At 35.9% G+C, this 27,185-nt stretch overlaps 4 protein-coding genes across 5 annotated transcripts; 2 read left to right on the forward strand and 2 right to left on the reverse strand.

Moving 5' to 3' along the window:
- Positions 1–1,964: 1,964 nt before the first annotated feature.
- Positions 1,965–4,913, reverse strand: LOC127942333 (replication factor C subunit 2). The gene is made up of 11 exons (XM_052538000.1): positions 4,744–4,913; positions 4,503–4,572; positions 4,365–4,406; positions 4,168–4,274; positions 3,927–4,028; positions 3,664–3,764; positions 3,350–3,507; positions 2,907–2,972; positions 2,733–2,813; positions 2,526–2,639; positions 1,965–2,218 (listed from the first exon to the last, which is right to left on the reverse strand). Exons 1-11 carry the CDS (start codon positions 4,851–4,853, stop codon positions 2,108–2,110), a joined length of 1,062 nt encoding a protein of 353 aa, XP_052393960.1. The 5' UTR covers positions 4,854–4,913; the 3' UTR covers positions 1,965–2,107.
- Positions 4,914–9,005: 4,092 nt separating this feature from the next.
- Positions 9,006–10,666, forward strand: LOC127942084 (guanine nucleotide-binding protein G(I)/G(S)/G(O) subunit gamma-8). Its single transcript, XM_052537637.1, has 3 exons — positions 9,006–9,159; positions 9,881–9,993; positions 10,186–10,666. Exons 2-3 carry the CDS (start codon positions 9,910–9,912, stop codon positions 10,312–10,314), a joined length of 213 nt encoding a protein of 70 aa, XP_052393597.1. The 5' UTR covers positions 9,006–9,159; positions 9,881–9,909; the 3' UTR covers positions 10,315–10,666.
- Positions 10,667–11,099: 433 nt separating this feature from the next.
- LOC127941839 (transmembrane protein 45B-like) lies at positions 11,100–14,214 on the forward strand. Its single transcript, XM_052537283.1, has 6 exons — positions 11,100–11,233; positions 12,484–12,686; positions 12,961–13,164; positions 13,258–13,442; positions 13,538–13,680; positions 13,760–14,214. The coding sequence occupies exons 2-6, from the start codon at positions 12,491–12,493 to the stop codon at positions 13,875–13,877; spliced, it is 846 nt and encodes a 281-aa protein (XP_052393243.1). The 5' UTR covers positions 11,100–11,233; positions 12,484–12,490; the 3' UTR covers positions 13,878–14,214.
- LOC127941838 (nuclear factor related to kappa-B-binding protein) lies at positions 14,112–26,560 on the reverse strand. 2 transcript variants are annotated; one of them, XM_052537281.1, is made up of 26 exons: positions 26,453–26,560; positions 25,807–25,966; positions 25,518–25,719; positions 25,308–25,435; positions 24,848–25,019; positions 24,656–24,760; positions 24,515–24,588; positions 23,237–23,321; positions 22,960–23,134; positions 22,759–22,870; positions 21,557–21,683; positions 21,362–21,439; positions 21,079–21,158; positions 20,952–20,998; positions 20,817–20,877; positions 20,530–20,704; positions 20,014–20,120; positions 19,807–19,930; positions 18,938–19,017; positions 18,587–18,801; positions 17,678–17,954; positions 17,342–17,551; positions 15,824–16,558; positions 14,994–15,100; positions 14,757–14,892; positions 14,112–14,653 (listed from the first exon to the last, which is right to left on the reverse strand). In XM_052537281.1, the coding sequence occupies exons 2-26, from the start codon at positions 25,930–25,932 to the stop codon at positions 14,528–14,530; spliced, it is 3,864 nt and encodes a 1,287-aa protein (XP_052393241.1). In that variant the 5' UTR covers positions 25,933–25,966; positions 26,453–26,560; the 3' UTR covers positions 14,112–14,527. The 2 variants fall into 2 exon arrangements, with proteins under 2 accessions (XP_052393241.1, XP_052393242.1); XM_052537282.1 differs by having other exon boundaries at positions 25,807–25,944; positions 26,453–26,540.
- Between the last annotated feature and the right edge of the window lie 625 nt (positions 26,561–27,185).

A 27,185-nucleotide genomic window follows, 5' to 3' on the forward strand; every position in this document is an offset into this window, starting at 1 on the left:
TTCCAGATTCAATTTATGTAAACGGAGATGACTCATCGTTAGGTAAATGTGTGCTTGTTAATATCATTGTCTAATGCAACCATTTAAGATGGTTCACTCTCTCAAGTTGTTCACAGGAAAAATGAGGTCAAGTAACATATTTAAACTGAGTACCAAGCAACCTCTAAACAGACCTGTAGTTGATAAATACAGTGTGTCTATTTCAAAAGCTACTCTTCACACACAAGTGAAAAAGTGTTTACTGGTGCGATTTACTGCATATATGAACAAGATGCTTAACGCAGTTCTTTTAAAAAAATGCTTCATTTGCGTTCCTTAGATTCAGATTCAGGAAAATACGAGAATATTTTTCTAACAAAAGAAGTGCAACATGACTCAGGTTGGTGTTTTTTTTTAGTTATTCTCATATCTATATTTAGTTTAGAAAATCACATTTGGTACCTCTTAGCTTTCATCAATAACATAAATAAAAATGTTTATATGTGACCCTGGACCACAAAATCAGTCTTAAGTTGCACGGATATATTTGTAGCAATAGCCAAAACAACATTGTATGGGTCAAAATTATAGATTTTTCTTTTATGCAAAAAATCATTAGGATATTAAGAAAAATAAATATTCCGTGAAGATATTTTATAAATTCCCTATCGTAAATATATCAAAACTTAATTTTTTATTAGTAATATGCATTGCTAAGAACTTCATTTGGACAATTTTAAAGATGATTTTCTCAATATTTCGATTGTTTTGCACCCTCAGATATAGTTGTATCTCAGCCAAATATTGTCCGATCCTAACAAACCATACATCAATGATGTATACTTTTCAATAAGGAGAAACTGACCCTTATGACTGGTTTTGTAGTCCGGTGTAACATAAAACAAAGTCCAGTTACACAATATAATTTTTTATTAGGACAATTACTTTTTCCATAGTTTTTAAGATTTTTTATGTTTTTTAATATTTAAAATACATATACATTTGTGATTTAGAGCGATTTGGGATTTTAACTTTTTTTTTTTTTTTTTTTACTTTATATGACTTTTATAAAAATGTTCCTTTGCTTATTATTGTGTTTGATAATGTTTCTGCAGATAGCTGTAATTATGTAAATTGGGACATTGCAAATGAGGAAGGTAATATGTTCATTATTAAACCATTAACGTTGATAAAACATTTTACAATTGAATCATGAGACAGCACTGATCATTTTTTTTCTTTCTCCTTTATTCAGATGAATCCGACTACGTGAATGAGATCACAAAGTGAATAGGAATGACTACTTTTTTCAGATTTTGATCTAAGTGGCATTTACTGCTATTAAATTAAAGTGTTAAAAAGTGTACTGCTTGACTTTCTGAAGAAGTCAAATAAGATTAAGTGTGGATGTGCGTAGTCAGCTCTGCTGATCAATAAACAATGATTTAATAAACCGCCAGTGAATACATAAATTCTATAAACTATGAGACGTCTAAAATATTTTACGCAACAAAGGCACAAACATGAGGGCTTCACATGAAGAGCTGTGCAATGAAGATTTGAAGCCTGTTTCATAGAGGTGTGACAAATGAGTCAGATGAATTAACATGCCCTTTTCATAACAAGCGAACGAAAAAGCAATCAGGGTGAGAAGCAGCTTTAAGTCGGGGAACATTATATACAATTAAGTGTATAAGGTGTAATTTGGTGTCCGCGTCTGCTCTTGATAATGCTTTCTCCTCTGGCTCTAAAATTGTCACTGGCATCACTAGGTTGAAATCGAAACCTCTAGAACGGTCACTTTTTCTGCTATACTATTTCCGACATGTACTGTAATACAAAATGGAAAATGACTGTTGGAATGAACTTAACTGTGCATGTTAATTTGGGCTGTTAGCAGCGCCTCAAATTCTCATTATGTAAATGGAATTAGTTCTACTATGCCAAGTACTTCAACACCGAAAACAGCCCATCACTCACAAACATAAGAAGGATTTTGTTAATTTTTATTAATGCAATTGGTCATTTTCACAATTATGCTTTTTTTTTTTCTTTTACAAAATATAAAAGTCTTGTTCTGGAGTTAAAGAACACTGAGGCTGTGATCATTTGATAACATCTCTTGTCTTTAGCTGGCATCAGGTGCAGCAGTCTTGCTGCACAGGCGACCCAACAGCCCAGCCATCTGTAACAGAGAGTTCACTCCTTCTGCCACTTTCATATGTGTGTAGCCAATTTCCTGGGGATCAAATGTCCAGTTCAAGTGTGATTAAAATAAAAATGGTACATTTCTTGTTTTTATTCAAGTAATTTTCCCCACATTAAAACATAACAAATATCATAACAGTAAAAAAGCTCATTTATTTAAAATGTTGAGACTAGATAACAATGACTATTTTATCTGATTTTCTATGATACTTTCACATTGAATGGTGAAAACATTTGTGATGCTGCCTCTATTGTGTTAGATTTCATTGCAGTGTATTGAAAAAGCTTAAAAGCAAATGTAAATGTTTCTTAGAATTTACTAGAAGGGCAATACACACCTTAATATATTCCAGCTTCAAATATTCAGCCATCTGAAAGGTCTTACACACTCTAAAGATGTTTCCAATGATGTCCTCTGGTGAGTATCCGAGTGACCAAAGCTGCTCAATGATCTGTAGAAAGACGCATAATTGCGGTCTTACCCAGCACCTGCCATTTCTGAAACTGACCCTGAATATTTTCTAAGGGCAAATGTTTAGTGCTACCTTGTAGGCTTCATCAATGTTGGCGTTGACACAGTGCTCCAGCATGCTTTTAACCAGCAGAGGATGTGGCTCATCACACACCTGCAGAAGCAACACTGTTGGTAATTCACCAATACATTTTTATATTGAAATGATGCCCATGCATAAGACAAATAAAATGCATATAAAAAATACCTTAAACACATTTTCACTGTTGATGTAACCAAATCCAGAATTTGTTGACTGCAAGTTATTCAGAGCCTAAATTACATACAAAAAAGACAAAAGTATAAGGTTAATATTAATAAGGTTTACCTACAATGTACATATTTTTAAAATGTTATTCAGAGACTATCTATCTATCTATATCTCTCTCTCTATAAATATATATATTTTTTTATCTAGTCTCTAAATATCTTATTAAATATGCAGATTTTACGTAAACATTATTAATTGTGTGTGTGTGTGTACATTGCTATATTAACAATAGCAAAAAAAACAATATTAATAACAACCTTTTTTGTTTATTATTACAATTAAACAAATTAACACATATAATACATAAATTAACATTTTTGGTAAACAAAATAATATTCATAATATGTACACATAAAACTAGAAGTGGTAATTGACCTGACCTGTCTCATGTCCCCTTGCGCGGTGAAGATGATGGCCTCTAGGCCGTCGTTGGTGACATGTAAGTTCTCCTGCTCAACCACCTCCGTCAGACGCATCATGATCTGGTCGTCTCTGAGCTTGCTGTAACGCAGCACCGCGCAGCGGGACTGGATGGGCTCTGCAACCCAGTGAGAAGATAAACTGAAAAACGTCTGTTTCAGATGTACGCTGGCATGGACTTTTAGTGTAATAGTTCATTTGAAGCATGTCATCAAAGATTTAAATGTCAATCTGTCATAAACAGCATTTTTGTTTTATGTGCCACATTGCTCACCAATGATCTTATCTGATGCATTACATGCCAGAGCAAAGCGTGTGGTTTTGGAGTAGATCTCCATGGTTCTTCTGAGAGCCTGTTGGGCTCCATCTGTCATGCTGTGGTAAAAAAAAAATACAAAAAAATACAAAAAACATTTGCATGAAGCATTTTTTAAATCTACAAAATGCAAAACTTTGAAAATGTATTTTTACATAAATATTTTTTTCAATAAACATGTAAATTAAATCAAATATTTTTGAGAAAACTATTACTCTTACCTGTCAGCCTCATCCAAGATTATGATCTTGTGGCGACCTTTAGGGAGTGTGACCTTTTGCTGGGCAAACATTTTGATTTTGTTTCTCACTACATCAATTCCACTAAAATTAAAAATAGGCAAATAAAAAATTAATTAGTGGACATTAATCTATGAATATGATCATCTAAAACATTCAATGTGCAGACACTTGTTTAATGACACTCATTAGTTGTACAAAACCTTCAGCTTACGTTTCTTACCGGTCATTTGAGGCATTCAACTCAAGCACAGCGTCTTTCATGGCTGGACCAAGAAGAGCTCTGGCCAAACACAAAATACTGGTCGTTTTTCCAGTGCCAGGAGGACCCTAAACACAAACGAGGTCTCCATTTGAATGCATAGTTACACGTGAGTAAATTCAGATGCCACCTGGTTTTGAAAGCACATTTTAACTTACAGCGATGATGATGTTGGGCACATTTCCTTCTCTTGCAAACACCTGCGACAATAACAGGGCAAAAGATGAAACATCAGCATTTCTAGAAGCTTCCTGACCACTTCGGGTAAATCAGTATGTGACTTATGTCATACAGACCTCCAGTCTGCTGACAGTTTCCTCATTTCCAACGATTTCATTCAACTTCAGAGGTCTGTATTTTTCAACCCTTGAAATAAAAACATTTAAAATACAATTATTCATGACAGTGAGCATGCGGCTGCAGAGAAAAACGAGCTATGCAGTTCAGCTGCTGTAAACAAATCTGCATCCTTGCTATCTTTAGCGACATTAAAGTCATTCAAACACCACAACAGCAGGCTTACGAACAGTACATTACCATGGTAGTTCATAAGCATTCGTTGATGATTTCGGTGCAGTATCATCCTTTTTAGGCGGTCCGTCGGCTTGACTTTGTTCAATGTCTGCTTCTTTCATTTCAACATCCATGTTGCCTGCGAGTAGCACACATTCCCGCCACAACAGGAACAAAACAGATCTGAAATGACGCCATTTCCGGCAACAGCCCATTACTTTATAAGTCAAAGAAGGGGTTCTATAATAGATAACATTCAGTTAAGAAAAACATGGTTATTATTACCATATAGATACTGCATACCCAATAAAAAGTGAGAAGTGTATTTTAAGATTTAGCAAAATATATACCCTTTTTACATACTTGTGTCAAAATATTGTATATTTGCACCTTCTGTTAAAATGAAAGTGAAGACATTTGTTATTTATTTATTTTCACGTCCTGTTTCATCACTGAAACTAAAAAAAATTAATCTACTTTCTTTTATTTTTATTTAATTTGTAATAAAATTATATTTTCACAAACAAATATGTCTTAAGGAAATACCTACTATTAGATGTCTTATGTGAAGTAGAGCATTTTATCAAATCATTAAATATGTACTTAATTTTTGTGTGTGTGTACCATGATTGATACCTGTTTTTTCTCCTCTTACTTTTATTTTGTTTCTTTCTTTTTTTTTTATGTGGGAATGATACATTATGCAATTTTTTTGTATTTGTGTAATATGTACTTTTGCTGAAAATGTTCTAGATTTCAAAAAAAATTGTACATGATACTTTGCACCTGCATATTTTTTTAATAAAAAAATTATTAATGTTTCTTTATTAAAATTAAAAAAAATCTTTATTTAAAGAAAAATATTCATAAAAATAAATACATAAAAATTATTCTGGTACTTAATAAACTGGAACGGAAAATGGAAAACTCTAATAAAAAATAATAAAATAAAATATCCTGCTTGAGATAATACGTTAAAATAAATATTTTAAATTCTGTATTGTACACCAAAATATTTACGAATTAATGCAATGTTTGAACAAATTTAGTACTGTTTATAAACAAATATAAGAAATGATAGACACTATTTATTTATGAATGAATGAATGAAAAAATCTTGCTTTTTAGGTTTGTTGAAATTCCTAACCTTCAGAGCATCTGTTGGCCTATCTAAAGTTTCTTCCAGAAAAAAAATTTTAAATAAAAAATGGATCAGATTGTCTCTTCGCATCTAAATGTAGGACAATGATCCCTAAAGAGGCTGAAAACATGAAGACGACCATAGCTTTACTAGCTGCTCTGAATACACAATGGCTGACAAAAAAAAAACAAGTACTGTAGATACAGATCGCAACAAGATCGTCCGTGCCTGCATGCATAAATAAAACTGCAGAGCTGTGGAGATCAGTATATATCACACAAATCACACAGTCTGAGAGTGCTTGTGCAAACGATCTTTTTATTCATAAAACAATAACATTATAAATGTCTGAACAAATAAGAAAAGAAAATGTAACATTTTTAAGTTTAAATTGTTTATTGTCCTCTTTAAGACAAAACATATTTTTGATAACAATTAAATAGGCCAAGAACACAAACAAAATGTTAATTAATAATATTCTTTAGGCAACTGCAGTTACAGAATAAGAATGCAACAAAAGTAGTGGTTAACAAGCCTAAATGTTTGGAGAAATAAATCAGATGTATAAATTAGCCTACAGTTTTGCATGACTGAATATAAAATTATGTGAAATATAGTGTCAGGCGTCTATTATACACAACAAATGAAAATTATACAAAACAAATCTGACGGCTTCCTGAAATCTTATATAACTGTATGTATAGATTAGCCATTAATGTTTCAATCATTTGAATGAAAATTACACTTTTGTACCTTCACAGAATCCTTTGGACAATCTGATATTTCTCACATGCGTCATTCGTATGGCGAAACTTCATCTTCAACTTCAACTTCCTGACCCAGCCACGCTTAAAGATGATTATGGAAGCAGGCTCTGCGCCAAGATGTTTGAGCACAGCAGCTACTGCTACTGTATGATGAAAACTGTACTGGCAAATGTTTGTATGTTTATCCTGATGAAGACAACCCTATCATGTCATGGGCTTGGAATAATCTGATTTCTTCTCTTGTGGTGGGCCAAGGCTGGTCCCTGACCGTGTGGTAAAAATCCAAGAAGGAAAGATATAAGAAGAAGTTTTCTGTTAGCATCATGTACCAACTTAAAAAAAGTGAAGAAAGGTCTGTTTGGAGACTGGAATGATTCCATCTCAGGATACTATTATTGCACATGCTAGACATGAATCTTGAAGGCTGAAGACAGAGACTGAAAGCACATTAACATACCTATAGAAGGATTTAAAGTGATTTTACACCACATGTTCCTGCAGGGAATCTCTGCAAGAATGTGATGCAAAAAAAAACAAACAAAAAAAAACATTCAAGATCTGTGAATGATGCTTTTTTATTGTATTAAATGTGATAAAAAACAATCTCACAAGGGTTTTGAAAGTTTTGAAAGTTGCAGTCAAGTTTCGAAACCAAACTTTTTAGGCAAATCGTCTAACATCAGTGCTTGAAATTTGAAAGTGAAACCTAACTTCAGTTTTATGCATTGTTATTCCTTCTTTCACTTCAGTCAACTGCCAACAGTTTTGCGAACACATTCAAAAGTATGTAAATTATAACATATGGAGTAAGAAATGTATGGTGCAAAATGAAGATAATCCATGCATCTAGTCATTCATGAAAAACAGATTTCAGCATGTTTAGGACAGTATTTTCAACTGCTACATAAACCTTTCAGCCATTAGCCAACCTGAACATTTGCACATTTCATATTTTCATGGATTTATTCTCTCTCTCTCTCTCTACAATCACTTTACTTTTGTATGGAAAGGTGACAAACAAACATAACTTTTAGTTTACTGTAATAGTTTTCCCAAAAGTGATGCATATTATACTATAAACAAGAAAGAACAAGAAAAAAACATTTTCAAGTGCACGTACGTTAGAAATATAATCTTAGCTACTTTGTGAGGATCACCATAACAGTGTTTTTTTTTTTTTTTTTATCAATATTTTTGTCCTTTTTTTCAGTAAAAACATCTAAAAGCAAAATTGTGTTAGCAAATGTTAGGACTTGTGTAAGTTAGTATAAAGAATAAATAAAAACCAAATTTTGTGAGGTTTATGTGTAAAAAAAAAAAAAACCTTAGGGGAGAAAAAATTCCAGTAGGTAAGAAAAATTACATTATACAAATATAAACATTTGTACACTGTACATTGAACACGTTTTAAGGAAATGATAAGCACAAAATTTTGCTACAGTTCTTAAATGCTAATCCAAATATATTTAGTCCTGCAGCTTTATAATATGGCACTGAGCCAAATAAATGACTAATTATTATTTTTTTTAATTTTTACTGGAAGAGTGACATTTTCTGAAACATGAAATCAGTCCAAGCTTTCTTTTCTTTTCTTTTCTTTTCTTTTCTCTCACTCGCTTTCCGAGTGAACCACCAGTGCCCTGATTAAATATTTAACGCCAAAGCCAATTGTTCAGTGAACTTTCAGTGTATAATTCAGGACTGGATTTAGCTACATTTCTCACATCTGCCCTGAACATGTAGATCAATAAATCATGTCTGAGAACAGCTGCTAATGAGCCAGTTGACATTAAAGCCCTGGAGAAGAGCTTTGAGCCACCTGCAGTGAGCTCAACCTGCAATCCTTCCCCAGGTACTACCGATGAGAACTGAAACACTTAAGCACATCTTCAATTTCTCTCTGGGTGTCACGGTCCTCTGGGTGGGATTCTTATCAGGAGGCACATGTTAATCTAGTGTGCAAATATTTAGTTTTCACAAATAATAAAATATAAAATAAATAAATAGAAGAGCATTTGCCGAATTGACAGAGTGTGGTAATCACATGCAGGACAGCTATTAATAGTCTTATATCTTCACAGGTTGCAAACATTTGCTGTAACTTTACCCCCCCACCCCAGACTTTTATACAGTAAATACAAAGAATACAATTGTTCTGTTTTATTTCAACCATCTTACATTAATTATTTATCTTCTTCAGTTCATGTTTTATCCGTCTGTTGAAATGGCAGTTTTTTACTCAATATAATAGCTTAGCGCAGCTCATTGTGGTGGCAGGTATCACTCATACGCTATTATGCATGATTGAGAGATTCAGCTGAAGGTCACACCCCATGATGCCTGTGACTTGCCTCTTCAGCCCAATATGGGGGAGGAATAAAAGCTAATTATGAGAAGCGGCAGCCTTTCCCATCCCTCCACTCCTTACTATCTCTTCATTCAGTCCTGCAGGTCGTAATGTGTACAACAAACAGTCTACGATAACAAGACTTGTCTTCTGCCAGCATCACAGATACATCTAGATTAACTGTGGTAAGTGCTTCAGATATATGTAAGCATGCATGATGTATAGTTAAAGTTTTGTTTTGTATAGACTAAACTTTTTTTTTTATTATTATCTCCAAAGTATACTTTAAAGAGGAACATGCATTTGTTAGTTAAACAAAAAGCACTGAAATTGTTATATAATATAACAAACATTTATGCTACATTATATTTCATCCCATTGCAACAGCATGATTCAAATTTTGGTGGTGCTTAGATTTCCATATGGAAATCTATTCCCAGTCACATCCTTTTTCCGTGTGGTAAATTTACGGAGAAAAAAAAAAGTTTTTGAAAAACTCATAAACTGAAATAACATCTGAAATAACATTATTCAGCTATTTACCTGCAAATTGTGTAAAATTGTGACTTTAAAGTTTAAGTGTGAAACACTTATATATATATATATATATATATATGACTTTATATTTATAAGTGAGCAGATTATTTGTGGTCTCTAGAGGATTTCTGCACTCCTCTGTTTCACATCTCCCACTGAGCCTCATCTAAAACACAACCAGCTGAGACCAGGCAAAACAATTACTGCAACTCTGCGACAGAGATGTCTTTAATAGCCTAGAGGAGCCAATAGCATTGTTTTTTTTAGGGAACTAAAACATCAGACATCTGTAGAACTGGAGGTGAGTTGTTATCTACAAGATGCATTTAACCGGACTCTCCTGGGGTTTGTTTTGCTGTATTCCTGCAGGGTTAATTTGGTGTCTACAAAAGAGCAGAATGTCTAATAACATGGCCAAGATTGCAGATGCAAGAAAAACAGTGGAACAACTGAAACTGGAGGTTAATATTGACAGGATGATGGTAAGACGCATTTTTATGCTATGTATGGTAGCTCTGTTTATTAACATAAACAATCAAAAATGCCATTTAAAATTAATTAAATGCATTTAAAATAATTATAATAAATGATTCAAGAGGAAAAGAAAATGCACAAACTCTTTTTTGGGATGTTATTTCTGGATGTATATTGTTGGCTTGTATCTCTTTGCACAGGTTTCTAAAGCGGCAGCTGAGCTGATGGCTTACTGTGAGTCCCATGCAAAAGAGGACCCCCTGGTGACCCCCGTACCATCCTCAGAAAACCCTTTCAGAGAGAAAAAGATATTCTGTACAGTTCTGTAGATGTTATTTCTAAGCAACAAGGTTTATTGTATTATTTGCAAGATTTTCCTAAAACCTTGCGCCATTTTTTTGTGACTTAAATGTCACTTAAATGTCTATAATCGTGAATAGCCTAATCTCTATATCTCCACGTGTTTTAGGCTACAAGAACATGATTCTTTGTGTTTTGGATTTTCATTCATCCAGGTCATCTTTTAGATTAGTCTCGATTCTAGTTTCGAATCTATTATTTTTCCTCATGGTGGCGCTACAGTTTTTTGAAAATGTCTGTTAATCTCCATTCATCAATACAGATGAAATGAGTGTTTGGTGAGGTTGCTTATCTTACATAACAGCAATAAAACAAGAGAGAGCAAAGTTCATTCTGCTTAAGGTTTGTTTGTTGCATGTCCTTGTGTATCAGCTTCCGTGAATGGTTTATATATTAACTTCTATTACCTTTTCTGTACAAATTCGTCAAAAGCCTACCTGCATACCTAGCCTTTAAATAGATTTTTAAGATTTATATATTTTTACAATACTAGGCCTGTAATTATTTAAATTAAACATTAATGTCTATAATCTATAAAACAAGCAAACAATTAAACACAGGAAATATATATATATATATATATATATATATATATATATATATATATATATATATATATATATATATATATATATATATATATATATATATATATATATATATATAATACAGTTCCATATAGAAAACCGTAAAGTTGTCACTAACCTAGGAGTAGGTGGGCGGGGTCATCTTTTCCAAATTGCATGTTGCTGTCAGTCAAGCGCACGAGGGGCGGGGTCATCTTTCATATTGCAATGCAGGTGAGCAGATGCGCTTTTTGAGGACAAGTAACTAGGATATTCCCATCACAAGATCAGCACAGGAACACAACACAGGCCAGAGTTTAAGGTAGAGTTAACAAACAAGATTACACCTTTTAACATTAAACTCTACATGATCATCGACAGCCTATAATTAAATTATAGAAATACGTAGGCTACTAGAGATTACTAGTTTATTTTATAGACTAATAATACTAATAGCCTAGAGACTGCTCGAGACTGTGCAGTAGGCTATTAGTTTTTGAATTTTACGGGGAAAAAAAACTTTTTATTTTTTTATTTTATGAAAGTGGTGGGTAACGCAGGTTTACTTACAGTAACAATAACTAGTAACTATTTTAGACAATAGCAAAGTAGTCTTTTACAATAGTCAACTTGACTCACTTGCGCTCGGGTAAATGATATGCAGAACATATTACTAAATTTTGTTTTGATTCTGCGTTTGGCAGTAATAATCAGCCTTATTATTAAACAAAAGCAATATAAAAACATAATATACACAGAGGTGTAAAGTACCTATTGGAGTAATTAGTTACTGTAGCCTACTTGATTATCTTTACCTACCGGTAAAAAAAAATAAATAAATAAAAATAAATATGACTTTAACCTTCAAGCCAAAGGTGACAGCGAGAAGATCTCCCTTAGATGCTTAAGATTTAAAGGTGTGGGGCTGCTGCCTGGTGGGACAGGGGTAGCATGATGGGGGCAAGTGAACCAGAATGAGGGTATCCCAAAATGTGGCTGGAGGGAATGGAAATAAGGAAATTATGTGTGAAATTATGTAAGAATGGGGGGAAAGGAAAACACAATTCCAAGCATACATAGCTAGTACAGCAAGATTAAAAGTGGATTAGAAGAATGTAACTATGCTTGATCTTTATAAGACAGCTTTGTAAGACAAAGTGTTTATAGTCCCAACAGATAGGTCTAACCAGATCAGATTGCGCTGTTATAACTTATATTCTATGATATGAGCATCAATACACTTCTATATATATATATATATATATATATATATATATATATATATATATATATATATATATATATATCTACATAATTATTTCTTTATTTAATGATTATCAGAGAGGACTGTTAAAGAATGATAATCAAAGAACTGCCTGTTGTAATAGCTTTAAGTAATAAAGGCTTATCATACTGAACTTTGGTTTGTATGACACACTGACTGATGTCCAGGTCCTTTGAAAGCCATTTGCTGGATGCTATTTTTATTTATTTTGTTGTGGTTGACATTGAAATATCAAATCAAATATCGCATTTTATAAAATGTTTAATAGTCAACATTGTTCTTGACAGGGGCAGTATGGCCAACTTCAAGGGACATGCATTACCGGGTACATTCTTCCTGCTGTTCGGCCTGTGGTGGTCAATAAAGTACTCGTTCCGACAGATACAGAGGAAAAAAGAGAGGCAACATGGAGACAGAGACAGACATATTGTGCTCTTCAACCGCATAGATTTGATTGAAGGAGTTTTGAAGATCTTTTTTGCATTTGTTGGTGAGCTGCGAATCACATGTACACAATCCTAGTTTCCTGTCTGACTACCTATAATAGTAAAAGTATGAGGATGGCATGAGGTAAAATATTTACTCTACTATTAAAATGAATATATATAGACATAATTTAAGCTGTTTACTGATTTCCTGCTTTGGAAATGCCTAGACGGTTGAGGTCAGTGACCATTTACTTAATTGTACAGAAAAGAACAGCCTGGAAATTCTGTAAAAAAATAAGTGAAATTTTGGTGTCTTACACTGAAATCTGTCTCCAGGGATCATGGCAGAGCAGTTTGTGCCTGATGGCCCTCATGCACATCTGTATCAGGACGGCTGGGTGAAGCTGATGAACTGGCAGCACAGCACCATGTACTTGTTTTTCGGTATCGCTGGCATTGCAGATGTTTTCAGTATGTCTTCTCGCCACGTGCCTGTTGGTCTTGACCGCCTCTCTCTTTCTTTGGCTCTCTTTGTGGAAGGTATCATGCAAAATTAGTCAATAATGAGAAAGATATGCAGCAATAGCCCGTCATTGAACTTCCTGAAATATCATTGCTGCTTATCCCTTCCAGGGTTCCTTTTCTATTTCCATGTCCACAATCGTCCCGCTCTGGACCAGCACATCCACTCTCTGCTTCTGTTTGCTGTGTTTGGTGGATCCGCCAGCACAATGCTGGAGGTGTTTAAGCGAGATAACACAGTGCTGGAACTTCTTAGGTGCAGTTTGGCCATCCTACAAGGAACATGGTTCTATCAGGTAAAGACAACATCTCAAAATCATGGGTGAAGGAAATTCTGGTAAAATGCATCAATTTGAATCATTCCTATATTGAGATATTTGTTATGTTTTAGATCGGGTTTGTGCTGTATCCTCTAAATGGAGAACAGTGGGATCTGGACAGACATGACAACATCATGTTCATCACCATGTGCTTCTGCTGGCATTTTGCTGTGGCTCTGCTTGTTGTGGGCATCTGCTATTGTGGAGTTTTTTGGTGAGCGTGCACCATTTTGAACGAATCAAAAAGTTTCCATTGTATCATTTTGCTTACATTGCACCCATCATCTTTCCAGGTCTTCAAAATGGTGTGGAAGAAGACAACTAGAGGACATGGAGATGGGCCTTAGAAAGTGCACTGCCTCGGATTCTAGCTCCCAGAAGGCTTTGCTTCAGGAATCAGATGAAGAGTAGTGTGAGCATGTGATGACTGCCAAGACTGAATTCAAGGCTTTTTGCCCTTTTCTCTTCTAGCAATCTGTCTTCCAATAGGACTATTTGACTTTGTTTATATCCTTTTACTGCAAAAGATATTCATCAAAGTGGACTTGTAAAGTATGTGGTTGTCACAGGTGTAAGATTCACCTGGAATGACCTTGACCCTGGACATTTTTCACACTAGTGGTAAAGAAGAGATCATGACATTCATTTCAGCACAATCATTTATTTATCATCATCACACAAACAGCACTTTTTAAATTACATTTCTTTAGAAGAACATAAGATATTAAAAAAAGCACAAATAAACAAACTTGCCTCCGTGTACATGTCAACAGCTTCTAGAGAAAGGCCATTGAACCAAGGTCATAGACTGATACAAGCCATCTATCTGACCTTAATTCCCTTACAATATATCAGTATCCAAATCATACTTTATTTTTCAACTTTAACAATCGGCGATATAACTGAAATGCTTGGAACAAAGTTACAGGAAAAGCTACGTCAGGACAATACCAGCGCTTTGAATCTGACACTGCTCTACCCATATGCAAGTTTCATGGGAAAGTAAAGTAAGACTCTGTTTAGAGTTAACTAGAGTTATGACATTTTAACTATTGTAGGTCTCATTGAGGGTCTGGGTTTGTCTTTGGCGAGGGTGCAGTAGAGACCACCACTGTGGACACTGTGGATTTCGGAGAGTTGGCGGCTGTGCGCTGTAGCTGCTGAGCCGGTACTGTCTGGATTCGAACCTGGGGCAGAGAAACATATTCGGTTTACTCACACGTATGGTATGGCTTGTAAGACCAGTTTTAGTTTGTTTAAGAGTGAGCTGGCACAGACGGATGACTCAACCTGTGTGGCCTGTCCCTGCTGCTGTAGCTGCTGCAGCTGTTGAGCAGTCACGAAGCTGACAGGCTTGTTCCCAGCAATCAACTTGGTGCCTGCTGGCATGGTAGTCAGGATTATGTTCCTTCCCAGATTGCTGATACTAAAAACAAGAGACATTTTTGACATTTCAGAAGATAGGGAATTTAAAAAGCCTACAATTTAAGATTGCTTTACTATTATATGATGAAACAGTATGCTCACTTGGTGCTTATGTTCCCCTTGAGTATGGGAGTAGTGACCACACTCTTATTTTTCAAGGGTTGACTGAGAACAGAAAGAGGCACCGTGATCCTTGTGGGAAGTTTCCCCTGAAAAGAGCACAGATTAGAGTTTCAATCATCATTGTAACAGGCAGTTATGCACAACAAACAGTGGCTCTGCTCCAAAGTCTGCATTGATAGGCAGCAGCCTAACTGAAATTAAACCCCAGATTTGCAACTCTCTATAGGGAGCAACAAAAGAACAAAACCAGTAACAAATATCACTTAGAATTTTACTAGGTGAATGATGTGCTACCATAATAAGCAGTACAAATTTTATTAGATTTAATAGTTTAATATTAATACATTTCAGGATTAAATGAATTAAATATATTTATAATCAACATGTTTTAACACCATCTTGAATTTTTTAACTAAGCTTGTAATAGGATTGCATTCTCTACAAAGGACACATTCAATGCTGCTTTCGAATAAATAAAATAAAAATAAAAATATAAACATATTATGTTCTTTTAACTTTCTATTCATCAAAGAATCCTGAAAAAAAAATGGTTTCAACAATGATGATAATCAAAAATATTTTTGAGCAGCAAATCAGCAGATTAGAATAAATACTGTTTTTGCAGTATTCAAATATCAAATAAATGCAGCCATGACGAGCATATCACCCAACTCCAACCTATTGATTGGTAGAGTAATAAAAATTAATTTTTCTATTACAAAAAAATGCTTTTTGAACAATCTTCTATTTTGCTCATTAATATTAAAAAGTGTTAATGAAATGAATCATATACTAAAATATAAACTTACAGCTTGTGAGGCTACTACAGTAGCACTGACCGGCACTTGTCTGACCGTGGCCGCAGCAGTGCCCAGAGAAAGCGTAGAGCCTGTGCCTGCATGGCTCAGTGTCACGCCTTTGGCTCCTCCCACTCCACTGGTGGCTATGGTAACAGTGGCCGCCCCTGATGATACCGTGACAGGCTTTGCACTTGTGGTTGTGCTGATCGAGACAGTCTGACCTTGTTTCTGAGGGATCACACCAAGGTTTGGCACTATTCGAATAGTGGTGCCTGCTTTAGAGTCGGACGAGGTGACGGATGAGAATGTGCGGGCCTTGGGGTCAGCCATAGTGATGGCCAAGGCGGGCATGAGGCGGATGGCGGTGTCACAGGAAGCCTTCACTAGGGTGGCCGGTGCTTTGGGAGCCAAGTTCTCAGCTGCTGCGGATGTAGCGGCGTTCGAAGCAGGAGGTGAGGGCTGGGGTGCAGACACATGTAGCGTAGCTGAGATGCTCTTGCTGCCTGAGCTCGTGACACTGCTCAGCATGTCTGGAGTGAGTTTGACAGTGGCCACTGGAGATTTAGTGAGGGTGGCCATCATGTCTGGGGTAATGCGAAGTACCGTCTGACCTTTAGAGTCGGTTGTAATTGAGGAGGAGGGCAAGCGGAGTACATCCTTCCCCTGAATGCGGAGGTTAGTGGCAGTGAGAGGGATCCCTGCCCCACTCTGGGTCTTTACACCTAACTGACCAGTGATTGCAACCTGAATGAGGCAAAAGTGATTGAGATTCAATATGGAAATAGAATGGATAGTATCCACTAAATGAATTGGCAATGCACTGATCAATTCTGGGCAACATGATAAGTTAATAATTATTTTCAAGTTATATCCCATATGATTGATTCATATATATTCATACACATTATACAAGGAAAGCTAATAAAATGACCATTAATATTATTACAAGTATTTTAAGTCTATTAATAAACAGTGAAATGTATCGCCAAGGAGGGTTTTCATCAGGAACAATTTTTTATTTATTGCTTTTTATATGTCATGCACCTGAGCCCAGTTTGGGTTTTGGATGAGTAAACCTACATTGTTTTTTTTTTATTATTACCAGATATGTGAGCCATCAAACCTGGAAACTAAATACTTAAAATTTTCAAACGATAAATATAAATGGCTGATGTTAAAATTATTGACAAAATTATTGACACTTAAAACAATTATTTTATATGCTAAAAATGAATTTAGGTATCACAGCACTATAATGTATAGTATAAAAAAATCTATTTATTATAAGTAATCAGTGCTTTTAATGACTGATTTTATTAAATTCTATTTATTCCAAAGGAGTTAATGTTTTTACATTTGTTTTTAAAACATGTTCTCATTTAGAATAATATATTGAAATAAAATTTCACATAAATATAATTTTTTCCCTTGCATCACAGTGCTGTAGTTTTACTGTAGTTCTTGGAAAAATAAAAAAAATGTGTTTTAAGTTAAAAGCTGTGTCTAATGCATGGAGTCAGTTTGTACCTGTTTGATAATACTCTGGCTGCTGACACCCTGCAATACTGCAGGTGATGTTGGGTTGTGTGCTGGGCTGGCAGGGGAGCTCGTCTGAGGTTTGGTTACTGTGACCGCAGAGGCAAGACCTGGAACAGTAAGACTGGCCTGACCCCGTGAAGACTGCACCTGAATGGGACTTCCTGCAGAATGGCCTCTTAGTGGTAGAGTGACCACCGCCTGCTCAAAGACAGACAACCAAGAATCTAATACAGGTACTTGACTGGACAGAGTTGGACACTTTGAAGTTTATACTACACTGAATGCACAGATATGATTGTAATTTGAGATGCTGTAGTGATGCACCTGTGTGAGGCTCTTTCCGTGGGCCACAGTGACCGGGACCCTGATGTGGTGAGGGCTCTGATGCACTAATGTGGCCGCCTGGCCAGCAGAGGATGTCTGAAGACCGGGCTGGGCAGTGACCACTCGCACCTGAGGCAGAGAGCCTGTGGCAGCAGAGTGTGCCACTACCCGGGTTGCAGGCTGCGTAGAGGCCTGTTGGGAAACCTGTGGGCCAGGCTGACTGGCAGATAGCAACGTTCCTAATGGAGGCATGGAAGGAGGAGACACCAACAGGACACTGAAAGAAAAAATGAAATCAAATTATGATCATTAAATCCAAATAATAAAGTATGGAGCATGCGAGTGATGATGCAGCTGTATTTCAGCTTTGTGTTGCATTAAGGTAACTTGTCTGAATTTGTCCTTGTGATATACACGTTAAAGGGGTCATAATGATGCGATGTCAATTTTTCCATTCTCTTTAGAGCGTTACAAGCTCAGTTACTATATATACACTATAATTTACAGTATTTGAAAAATTATGTTTTAAGAACATTAAAGCATGTCCACATATTATATTACACCAAATACACAAAATAATGATCTTTAAAAAAAAAAGCATCATATGACCCAAAATTGTGTCACTACCGTACCCTCATGTTGTTTCAAACCTGCATGGCTTGAACAGAAAATGAAAGACTCTAAGAATTTCAGTTGTGTAAACATTTCTCGGAATTTTCTAATTTTGATTTTCCTCAGTTATCCACGGATGTAAGTCAGTCATATGGCTTTTGAAAAAGACATACTGTGAAGTTGAACAAAATGATGACAAGATTTTCCTTTTTGGCAGAACTAACCATAAAGCAATTGGTATTTAACCAGATTCGCTCCTAAGGGAAATTCCTTCTTAGCTGTTTAGCAGCCACTGACCTGGGATTGGTTTTGACGGGTTCTGGGGCGCCTAGTTTGGTTGGAGTAGCTGCTGTGGGAGGGTGGGGTGATTTAGGGGTTCCAGGTGTGCTTGGTGTTGGGGTGGAGGGAGGCTGAGACAAGCTAGCGGCTCCAATAGCTACTCCTTCACTCACTGAGCTCTGACCAGCCTCTGCAGCACCGTTCTTACTTCCTGGCTCCTTACTGCATGCCTTCTACATTACACACAAACATACACACATACAAACATGTGACAACAGCTGATGCAAATCAGCATGGACCAAGAGTGACACTTTACATTTCAAATTAGTGTGAGGCAACAATGTCACGGATGACTGTGGAAGAACTTACAGGTTTGGGTGCTGGTTTGGGCTTCTGCTGCAGAGCTTTTTTGGCTTTGGCAGCAGCAGCCTGGGCCTGGTGTATTCGCTCTGATTCGAGAGAGATGTTCATGTTTATTATCTGGATCCATTTAACATTAGATCTAGCATGTAACTAGCCAATTTTGCAGGCAACTTTTGCTCTTATCCTTTATATGCATAGTTATTTGAGAATCAGGACAAAGTATGGAAGCATCTGGTGTGCAGAGCCGTGTCTCTTAACTGGGTAATGTTAACTCTGTGACAACAACCAGCTTGTTTGATGCAGTACTGTTATTATTAACTAAAACTAAAATTATATATAAAAAATTTTTAGGCAATTGAAATTAAGCTGAAAAAAATACAAATAAATGATATATATATATTTGATGAAAACTGTACTATTTTTTTAAACAATAACTTAGATTTCAGTTAGCTCCTAAGGCAACATTTTTAAGATTAAGCTGAAATGCTACAATAATTAAAACGGCAATGAAAATAAAAATTCTAAATAGAAATATAAATGATCAAAAAACTAATGAAAATGTCAAAATTAATACAACTTAAGCTACGATTATATAAAAAAGCTATTAATAAATATTAAGATATTACATAAATAATGCTAAAATTACACTGGTAAGGTCTGGTATCATCCTGTCATGTCTGTATTTACCAATGGCAGCACATGGAAACCTGATACAGGCTTCTAATCTCAGAGTCCTAAACCTGTTCTACTCGTTGGGCAATATAAATGGGATTCAGAAGTGTGACAACAAGCACACATACTGATCCACACTTTACCTGTGAAAATGAAACCTTTTTGGCTCTTTACGTAAATGCATTGGTTACAGGGTTGCTCACCAAACTCCTCCTGGCTCCGGTCCCTGTGGAGGTAGATCCACAGCTTGCGGCCAATATCGTATTTCACACAAGGGTCTTTCTCATAGTGCAGGCGGTCAAGGGCACCACTCACCACTGTATTTACCTAAAAATGGACAAAATGTGTCAGTGTAAAACGGACTAATGTGTCATAACAGTAAATTCGGCAACATTAAACACGTGTATAACCTGAGCGCTGGTGACATCGGGGGCTAAGAACTGGGAGTCCTTGAGTAACTCACAAATCTCAGCTCTAGTACCTTCTCCGTTAGGAAGCCTGGCAGCAGCATCTCGCACTGTTTACGCAAAAAAGGAAACACATGCACATGCCTTTTATCTTTCTTTATTGAAACTCAACTCAAAATCATTCGAATCTAATTTCCCAATCTCAAAATAATGGTTCAGTATTCAACATGGATCATGAAATTCCAAACCCATCTGAGCTTCTTTCTACTGACCGTTCATGTCATTATAATTAAAGAAACTCGAATGGGTTTGGAATGACATCAGAGTGAGTAATTCTTTTTTGGGTGAACTGTGCCGAATAACTCTTATTATTATTATTTTGAGGAACTATTACCCCGAAATAGGGAAGTAAAACAGGATCTTAATGAATAATGTATTGTAATTACATGGTTTAATAAACCATGTCAATAAAATACATTGCCAAGAGAACTAAGAAATGAAAGAGGACCCAGTGGTTACCAAGAGATAGTATGGTGACATAGGCCGGTCTGTCAGACCGCAGTAAAGAATGCTCCCTTGCTTTATTGAGTGACGTCTCCTTGTCAAAAACTCCCTTGACTGGTCCCACCACAGACTCGAAGCCGTGCATTCTGTAAGTGAAAGCTTTATGTGGCTGATCATAACGCTGCTGCTCCTAAAAAACACAAACACTTCAGTGACTGAAAGAATAATAATAGACTACATTCCAAAAGCATTGCAACAATTTAAAAAATATATATGGTTTTGACAGCATGCCAAAGACTAACCTGCTCTTGAAAAACATGCCTTTCCTCTCCTGTACTAGGCCTCACCACATAGTCAGTCCACCTAATAATGAGTAGAAAAAACAACATGAAAGGAATTGCTGTTCGAATACCTTACTCGTGGTTAAGTAAACTCACACTCTGGGTGTTGGAGGAGTGAGCTCTGCGGTTTCCTCTCCCTCTTGCTGTAAAACAAATATAAGATCACAAACCAGTGAGTGTGTCATTAAATCGCAATAAAAAAAGCATATAAGTCATTTACTACCTTGACAATCACATGATCCTTTGATTCCAGCCATAACTGGCACAGGGCACTTAGATCTTTGTCTACCTCCTGACTTGGACCTGTATATACGTGTAAAGAAATGCACACTATTGGTGGTTTTGATATACCTGAATGAGCCAGTGCATGAAATGTGTGAATTCCTTCCAACCTCAAACTTTTGAATGGTAGTAAGTATTATGCAACCATATACATTTGAACAGCCTATGTTTCCATTTAAAAACAGCAAAATACAAGCAGAGGAAAAAAGGAGAGATTATCATACCCATCCATTTCCATTGCTGGGAAAGTTCCTTGAACTCCACAAGAGGTACAAAGCCTGTAGGCAGAGCCATTACACCAGCTGACAAGAAACAGATATCAAGCATAAGACTAAATCAACATGCATCATTAAAAATATAAATAATAAATGACAGCTGCAGGAATTTCTCATAAAATCGTTATAATAATTCAGGCATACCTTTGCTCTCTCCAGCGAGAAACTGTAGAGCGGGAACTACCAACTCTGACCAGCAGGGGGCCATAGAGAACCAGGGGTTGAGTGTGCTGGCCGGAGACGACTGCCACTGCTGCACCTTCTCCTCCAGCTGAGAGCAACAATAAAACGGACAAGCACAACACTTATTTCATGTTTGGGGTGAGCAGCAAGGACAGTGATATACTATTAAACAGCATTATCAAATCTGGACACTCCTGACTGAATGTACATTTCTCATGATTACATTGCTTTTTGGTCTAAAGGAAATATACATTATGCCTATGTATTATTTTATCTACAACTTAAAAGTGAAAGGATTTAAAATGGATGAATTGGACAAGTTAATACTGGCCAAAATACATGGTAAGTCCTTTAAAACTGTTAAAGCATCCCAGGATGCACCTTATGAAGAAGACTGACTAGGAATGATGAATTTAATATATTGCTATTTTTATTTTTAATTGTTTCACTGCATAGTTCCCATACCAAAATATTTTTATGTTTTTAAAAGAAGTATCTTATGCTCATTAAGGGTGCATTTATTTGATAAAAAATACTGTAAAACATCATTATCAAGATTTAAAAGTCATTTAAAATTAAAGCTTTCTATAAGAATGTATTTTAAATTGAAAATAATGATCAAATTAGTGATGGCAAAGATACATTTTCAGGCATCATTACTCCAGACTTCAGTGTCACATGATCCTTCAGAAATCATTCTAATATGCCGATATATATAACCTCTTACCACTGAAATCTTACTATGCGTTAAACTTAAACGGTAATGTATCTGCATATACTTCCATTTGTGTTAATAATTCTGATGACTTAAATATTAAACAAAATGGGGAAAATTGGAATGATAAAGAACAAGTGGCAACATTATTTTAAGATCTAATTCTTACTATTAACTAGCATGTATTGGCTGTTTCTTAGTACTTATAAGGTACATATTAATGCCTTATTCTTCAGGACCATACTTTAGATCCCTTAATTCTACTGCATACCTAGACTTAACAACTACTTTACTAACTATCAATAAGCAGCAAATTAGTTTGAGACAAAATTTTTAGTTAAAACTAAGGTAATAGTAAGAATTGGTTACCAAACTGAAGTGTGCCGGAACAAGTAAATGTGTCTAAACTTTGACCAATACTTTACATATACAGATGTGCTACACGTACCGTTGAGGATGTTGCTAGACTTTCCAATCTGAGGATGTCCTCAAGCAAATGAAAAAAGCTCATCGCTATCTCTTCCACTGTGTCAGGGCTCATCTGGGACTCGTCTATGGGCCTTTGGTACAGAGTGAAACAGATAAGCATGAGATATTTAAATGCTGAGAGTTTTGATCAAAGTATCCTATTTACAGTAGATAGACCTACTCTTCTTTAACGATTTGTGGAGGAGCAGATGGGACATCAGCAAGACCGGAGTTCACTGAATCTGCCGACATCTGAACATCGCAGACCTCCTCGGATTCCATTTTTATAGGCCGCAGCTTTTTCTTCCTCCTCTCCTCCTTTATCTTCTTCTTAGGTAAAGCCAGGTCAAAGACAGCTACATGCCAAAGACACAGTCACTGAGCACGCAGATTTCACCCAGCTGCAATAATTAATGCATTTCACAATTAAGAGAAACAACTAAACCTATTATTCTTACTTGTAACAGATCCTTTTCTGCCGATGTTGACTCTTGACATGATATCACCAAGATGGAGGTCAGAGGTCATCAGGTCAGGGTGATCCTAAACAAGACATCATTACTTATATCTATATTGTCTTTAAGTGTCATGTTTTTCAATCTTGGTTCAATCTTGGCAATCTTAGCACACAATATATGTGTGTGTGTGTGTGTGTGTGTGTGTGTGCCACAGTTCCTATTATGTTACATCATTAAATTTTCTACTCACTACACACTGTACTGTTAGAGAAATACTAGTATTTATTTATGTATGAATTTATTTTAATCATATTTCATTATTATTATTTTTTTTTTTTACCCTTTTACTCTTAACTCTTTCGTGGACCCCCTAGCAGTCCCTTGTGAACCCCTGGAGGTCCCTGGACCCAGTTTGAAAAAACGTTTTGCTTTTCCCTGTTCCTTGTCTCCTATCAATGATGTAATATCCATACAATTGCTTTCTGTTTTCAGAAACTATGGCAACACACGTGGACAAGCTGCTGTACACTCAAAAAAAAAAAAAAACCACTAAATCCATTATGGTGGTCACAAATAAAAAGGTAAAATAAAGGAAATGAAGTATTAAACTTAGATCTGCTTAACGTTGCGCCATGATTCTTTTTCCGTGTTTTACAGTGTTGTGCATTATAACCAATCACACACAAGTCTGTTGACTTTATGAACACAATGGCCAATCAGAAGCATTCAGACGAGTCATCGCTGAAACGCTGGTGTTTTGTTGTTCAGTGCATCCGCTCGCTTTCTGCACTCTGATGAATTCTTTCATCATAAATAACAAATGTTCAGATGAACGTATGTTGTAAGTATTGTTAAGTGTATAGACAGCTTTACTGATTATAATAAATAATCCGTTTTTCTGAGTCAGTCGTACTGTTCTTTGACAATGTAAATGTCCTTTGTTAGGTTCCTCTGTTTAATTTATTCGCTGATTTAATAACTTTTGAAGGCACAGGTAATTAAAAAAATTCTAATAATTCAATACATCCGTGAACTCTGGATGGTGAAAACAACATCTCTCATCGTTCCACTCTCCTTCAAGCTTCGCCTTTGTTATTGTTTTGAAAATGTGACCTCAAGCAGTGAAAAGTTACATTTTGTGCCTTTAAAGGTTTAGAAGGGGAAAAAAAACTAACTAAAATATGATAAAATCAAACCTTTACTAACATCATAACTGGACATCGGGGGTAAAAGTAATGTAAATAATAAAGTAAAATAATGTCCCCTTAGGCAACTTACTGGCTGCCGTTTTCTTTTCTCTCGGTGTCTGTGCAGCATGGCTCTTAGCTCCTTCTCACCCAGCTCAGGCTTGTCTACATGGAAAATCATATTTAGTGCCTTATAAGCTCATAGAACATTAAAGCTATAGCTTTAACTGACCTCTTGTTTTCATGTCCTGAGTAGAAAGGCTGGGTAAGACCCTGAGAGAGACAGTCGGCGTTGGGGACGAGGGCGACTGAGGAACAGGCAACCAAGAGGCTGTATCTGTTTACATGGACATAAAATCACCATGTCAATTACATGAACACATAATCACGCTGAAAAGATGTTGTCAAATTGTTTCACACTCACCATCTTCATCAGATGACACATTACTGTCCCCACACTCTGTTTTCACATCCTTCAGTATGTGACCCACTCGACGTCTCACCCGCTGCTCCAGTATCTCCTTATGAGAGGGGGCAGGGTACCGCCGTTTCACCGCAAGCTCAGGTCCACTGCGGACTGCCAAATCCAGCAACTCCTGCATTACAAGAGAAACTTTTTTTATTAGGATTCTTTGATGAATAGATTTAAAAGGCCAGTATTTACTTGAAATAGAAATGATTTGTAACACATTAAATGTCTTTACACTCACTTTTGATCAATTTAATGCATCCTTGCTGAACTGAAGTATTAAATTCTTTCAAAAATAAAAAAATAAACTTATTGACTCCAAACTTTTGGAAAACAGTGTATTTGGAAAGATAAACAGTGACCATGTTACACAAACTGAATGAGCTTTTCTGTGAGGTCTGTGATTTTTTTGTACCTTTCTAGAAACCAGGATCTGTTTGAGTAATTTGTGGTAGTACTGTTGAAGGGAGTAGATGTGCCTTTTTTTCTGCGATTTGGCACAAAGTTGTCTGTACTTGACCACCTCTGGGTTAAAGTAACCATCTAAGGAGAGATAAACAAATTAGTATGCATGAAGTTGTATTTTAAAATGCAAAGGTTGAAAATAAAAGGAAAACAGAGTAACCTCTAAACTGCTTCTGGGCAATGTGCAAGGGGTTTCCGAAGAAGAAATTCTTGTTGTTGAAAAGGTCGCTGATGATGCTGTTTTGTTCCGAGATGTTATTTTCGGGGAACTGTGGCAGGAGTTGACACAGATGTGTCCGTTGAGCATCTGTGAGCACATCTGTCCATGTGTTCTCACTCATCACCGAGAAGAATATCTCCGGCTGCTCTTACACAAAGAGACAAAAAACACTGTTTAGTTTTTACTGTCATGATTTCATGAAAAATAAACAAGGATTATGATAACGCACGTCCTCCAGCAAATCTTCAGGAACCCGAACTCTACAGTTTCCCAGCATGCACTCTTCCATCACACGTCCATCCTGGTCCATTCCAGACTCCAGTGGGTCTGTTAACATCTGATCCAATGCATCCATCTTTACCTAAACCTTCACAGCAGCAAAACACTATCTGTGGGTTTACAAAAATATTATCAACCACGGAAACAGGTCTAAAGAAATATGAAAAGCAGTATTTTGTATGACTAAAGGATTCTGTTAGTAATCAACTCGCTTCGTAATTAGATTGCTGCATTTTTGTATTATTTGATATACAATTTGCAATAATTAAAATAAACGACAACAAAATCAGCATGCCTGCATGAAAACTGTAAAAATAACTGTTCACTTGCGTATTAAATTTGAGAACAAACCAAAAGAATCTAAAATAGAAAAACTATGAAATCACGTATATTTTCCGTGACAACTATATTTTGACAAAAAGACTCAAGCCACATGTAATAACTATCTTTGATATGTTGCTAATTCCGTAACTAGCTACTACAACGAGCTAACAGTCCCATTCAACCTTCACATCTATTATGATGTAATTAACCGAATCTATAGTGTTTTTTAAATCTATTTTACGTGTATCAAGTAAATATTTAAAGCATCTTACCATGAATGTTGGTGGAAATTAGGAATGAATATGTTAGCGAGCTCCGCACAAGAACAGTAGGAATAATAACATTGGTGCACATTTCCGGTATGTCATCGGAACTTCCGTTCATAGTAAATTCTACAAAATAATGATTTCTCACAAATATCGGTACTGCTACTGTGGTACAAAATCAATAATGAAACACACAAATGAATGAATAAAGGCAAATCCATATGTTTGTGGGTAAATAAATATATAATTAAGTAGACTAACGAAATTAATGAATGGATGAGAAAATACAAAAAAATGTTAAAGAAAAAGCAAAATTGAAAATGTTGCTATTTTGTCATTGTTGCACGACACCCAAAGACTAGAATACCTTAAAGAGACTTTACTACACCAGAGATAATTTGACTTTGACTACAGCTAGCGCCAAAGATGCAACACCACACACAAGCAAACGTTTTCATCCAAATGTCTTCGCCTTTAAAAATTCAAAATCATATTTTATAATAGCTTTGGATAAAAAAAAAATGAACAAAACTCATTTCACAATTAATTGCAGTCTGAAGAAAATGCAGTTGTTCAGCCATCCACATTATTTGCATCGGTTTCATCCTCCATAAGAAAATACCTCCATAAGACATGGACAGAATTAGGCATTACATAAATACTCATTGTACAATATATAAACAAAAATAGGATAGCCTACTTTAGATCATTAAAAGTATTCAGCGATCTTAATAAACAT

Source organism: Carassius gibelio, chromosome A21 (genome assembly GCF_023724105.1).
Source record: "Carassius gibelio isolate Cgi1373 ecotype wild population from Czech Republic chromosome A21, carGib1.2-hapl.c, whole genome shotgun sequence".
Classification (NCBI taxonomy): Eukaryota; Metazoa; Chordata; class Actinopteri; order Cypriniformes; family Cyprinidae; genus Carassius; species Carassius gibelio.

Coding starts and splice junctions, on each gene's coding strand:
- LOC127942333 (XM_052538000.1), bottom strand. CDS start 4,853: ATGGATGTTGAAATGAAAGAAGCAGACATTGAACAAAGTCAAGCCGAC. Junction 4,029..4,167: donor TTGAATGCCTCAAATGACCG/GTAAGAAACGTA, acceptor TTTTAATTTTAG/TGGAATTGATGTAGTGAGAA. Junction 3,508..3,663: donor TGCATCAGATAAGATCATTG/GTGAGCAATGTG, acceptor ACTGGGTTGCAG/AGCCCATCCAGTCCCGCTGC.
- LOC127942084 (XM_052537637.1), top strand. CDS start 9,910: ATGTCTAATAACATGGCCAAGATTGCAGATGCAAGAAAAACAGTGGAA. Junction 9,994..10,185: donor TTAATATTGACAGGATGATG/GTAAGACGCATT, acceptor CTCTTTGCACAG/GTTTCTAAAGCGGCAGCTGA.
- LOC127941839 (XM_052537283.1), top strand. CDS start 12,491: ATGGCCAACTTCAAGGGACATGCATTACCGGGTACATTCTTCCTGCTG. Junction 12,687..12,960: donor GATCTTTTTTGCATTTGTTG/GTGAGCTGCGAA, acceptor ATCTGTCTCCAG/GGATCATGGCAGAGCAGTTT. Junction 13,443..13,537: donor AAGGAACATGGTTCTATCAG/GTAAAGACAACA, acceptor GTTATGTTTTAG/ATCGGGTTTGTGCTGTATCC.
- LOC127941838 (XM_052537281.1), bottom strand. CDS start 25,932: ATGGATGCATTGGATCAGATGTTAACAGACCCACTGGAGTCTGGAATG. Junction 23,322..24,514: donor AGAAAAGAAAACGGCAGCCA/GTAAGTTGCCTA, acceptor TGTCTTGTTTAG/GATCACCCTGACCTGATGAC. Junction 20,999..21,078: donor AGGATCATGTGATTGTCAAG/GTAGTAAATGAC, acceptor TTTGTTTTACAG/CAAGAGGGAGAGGAAACCGC.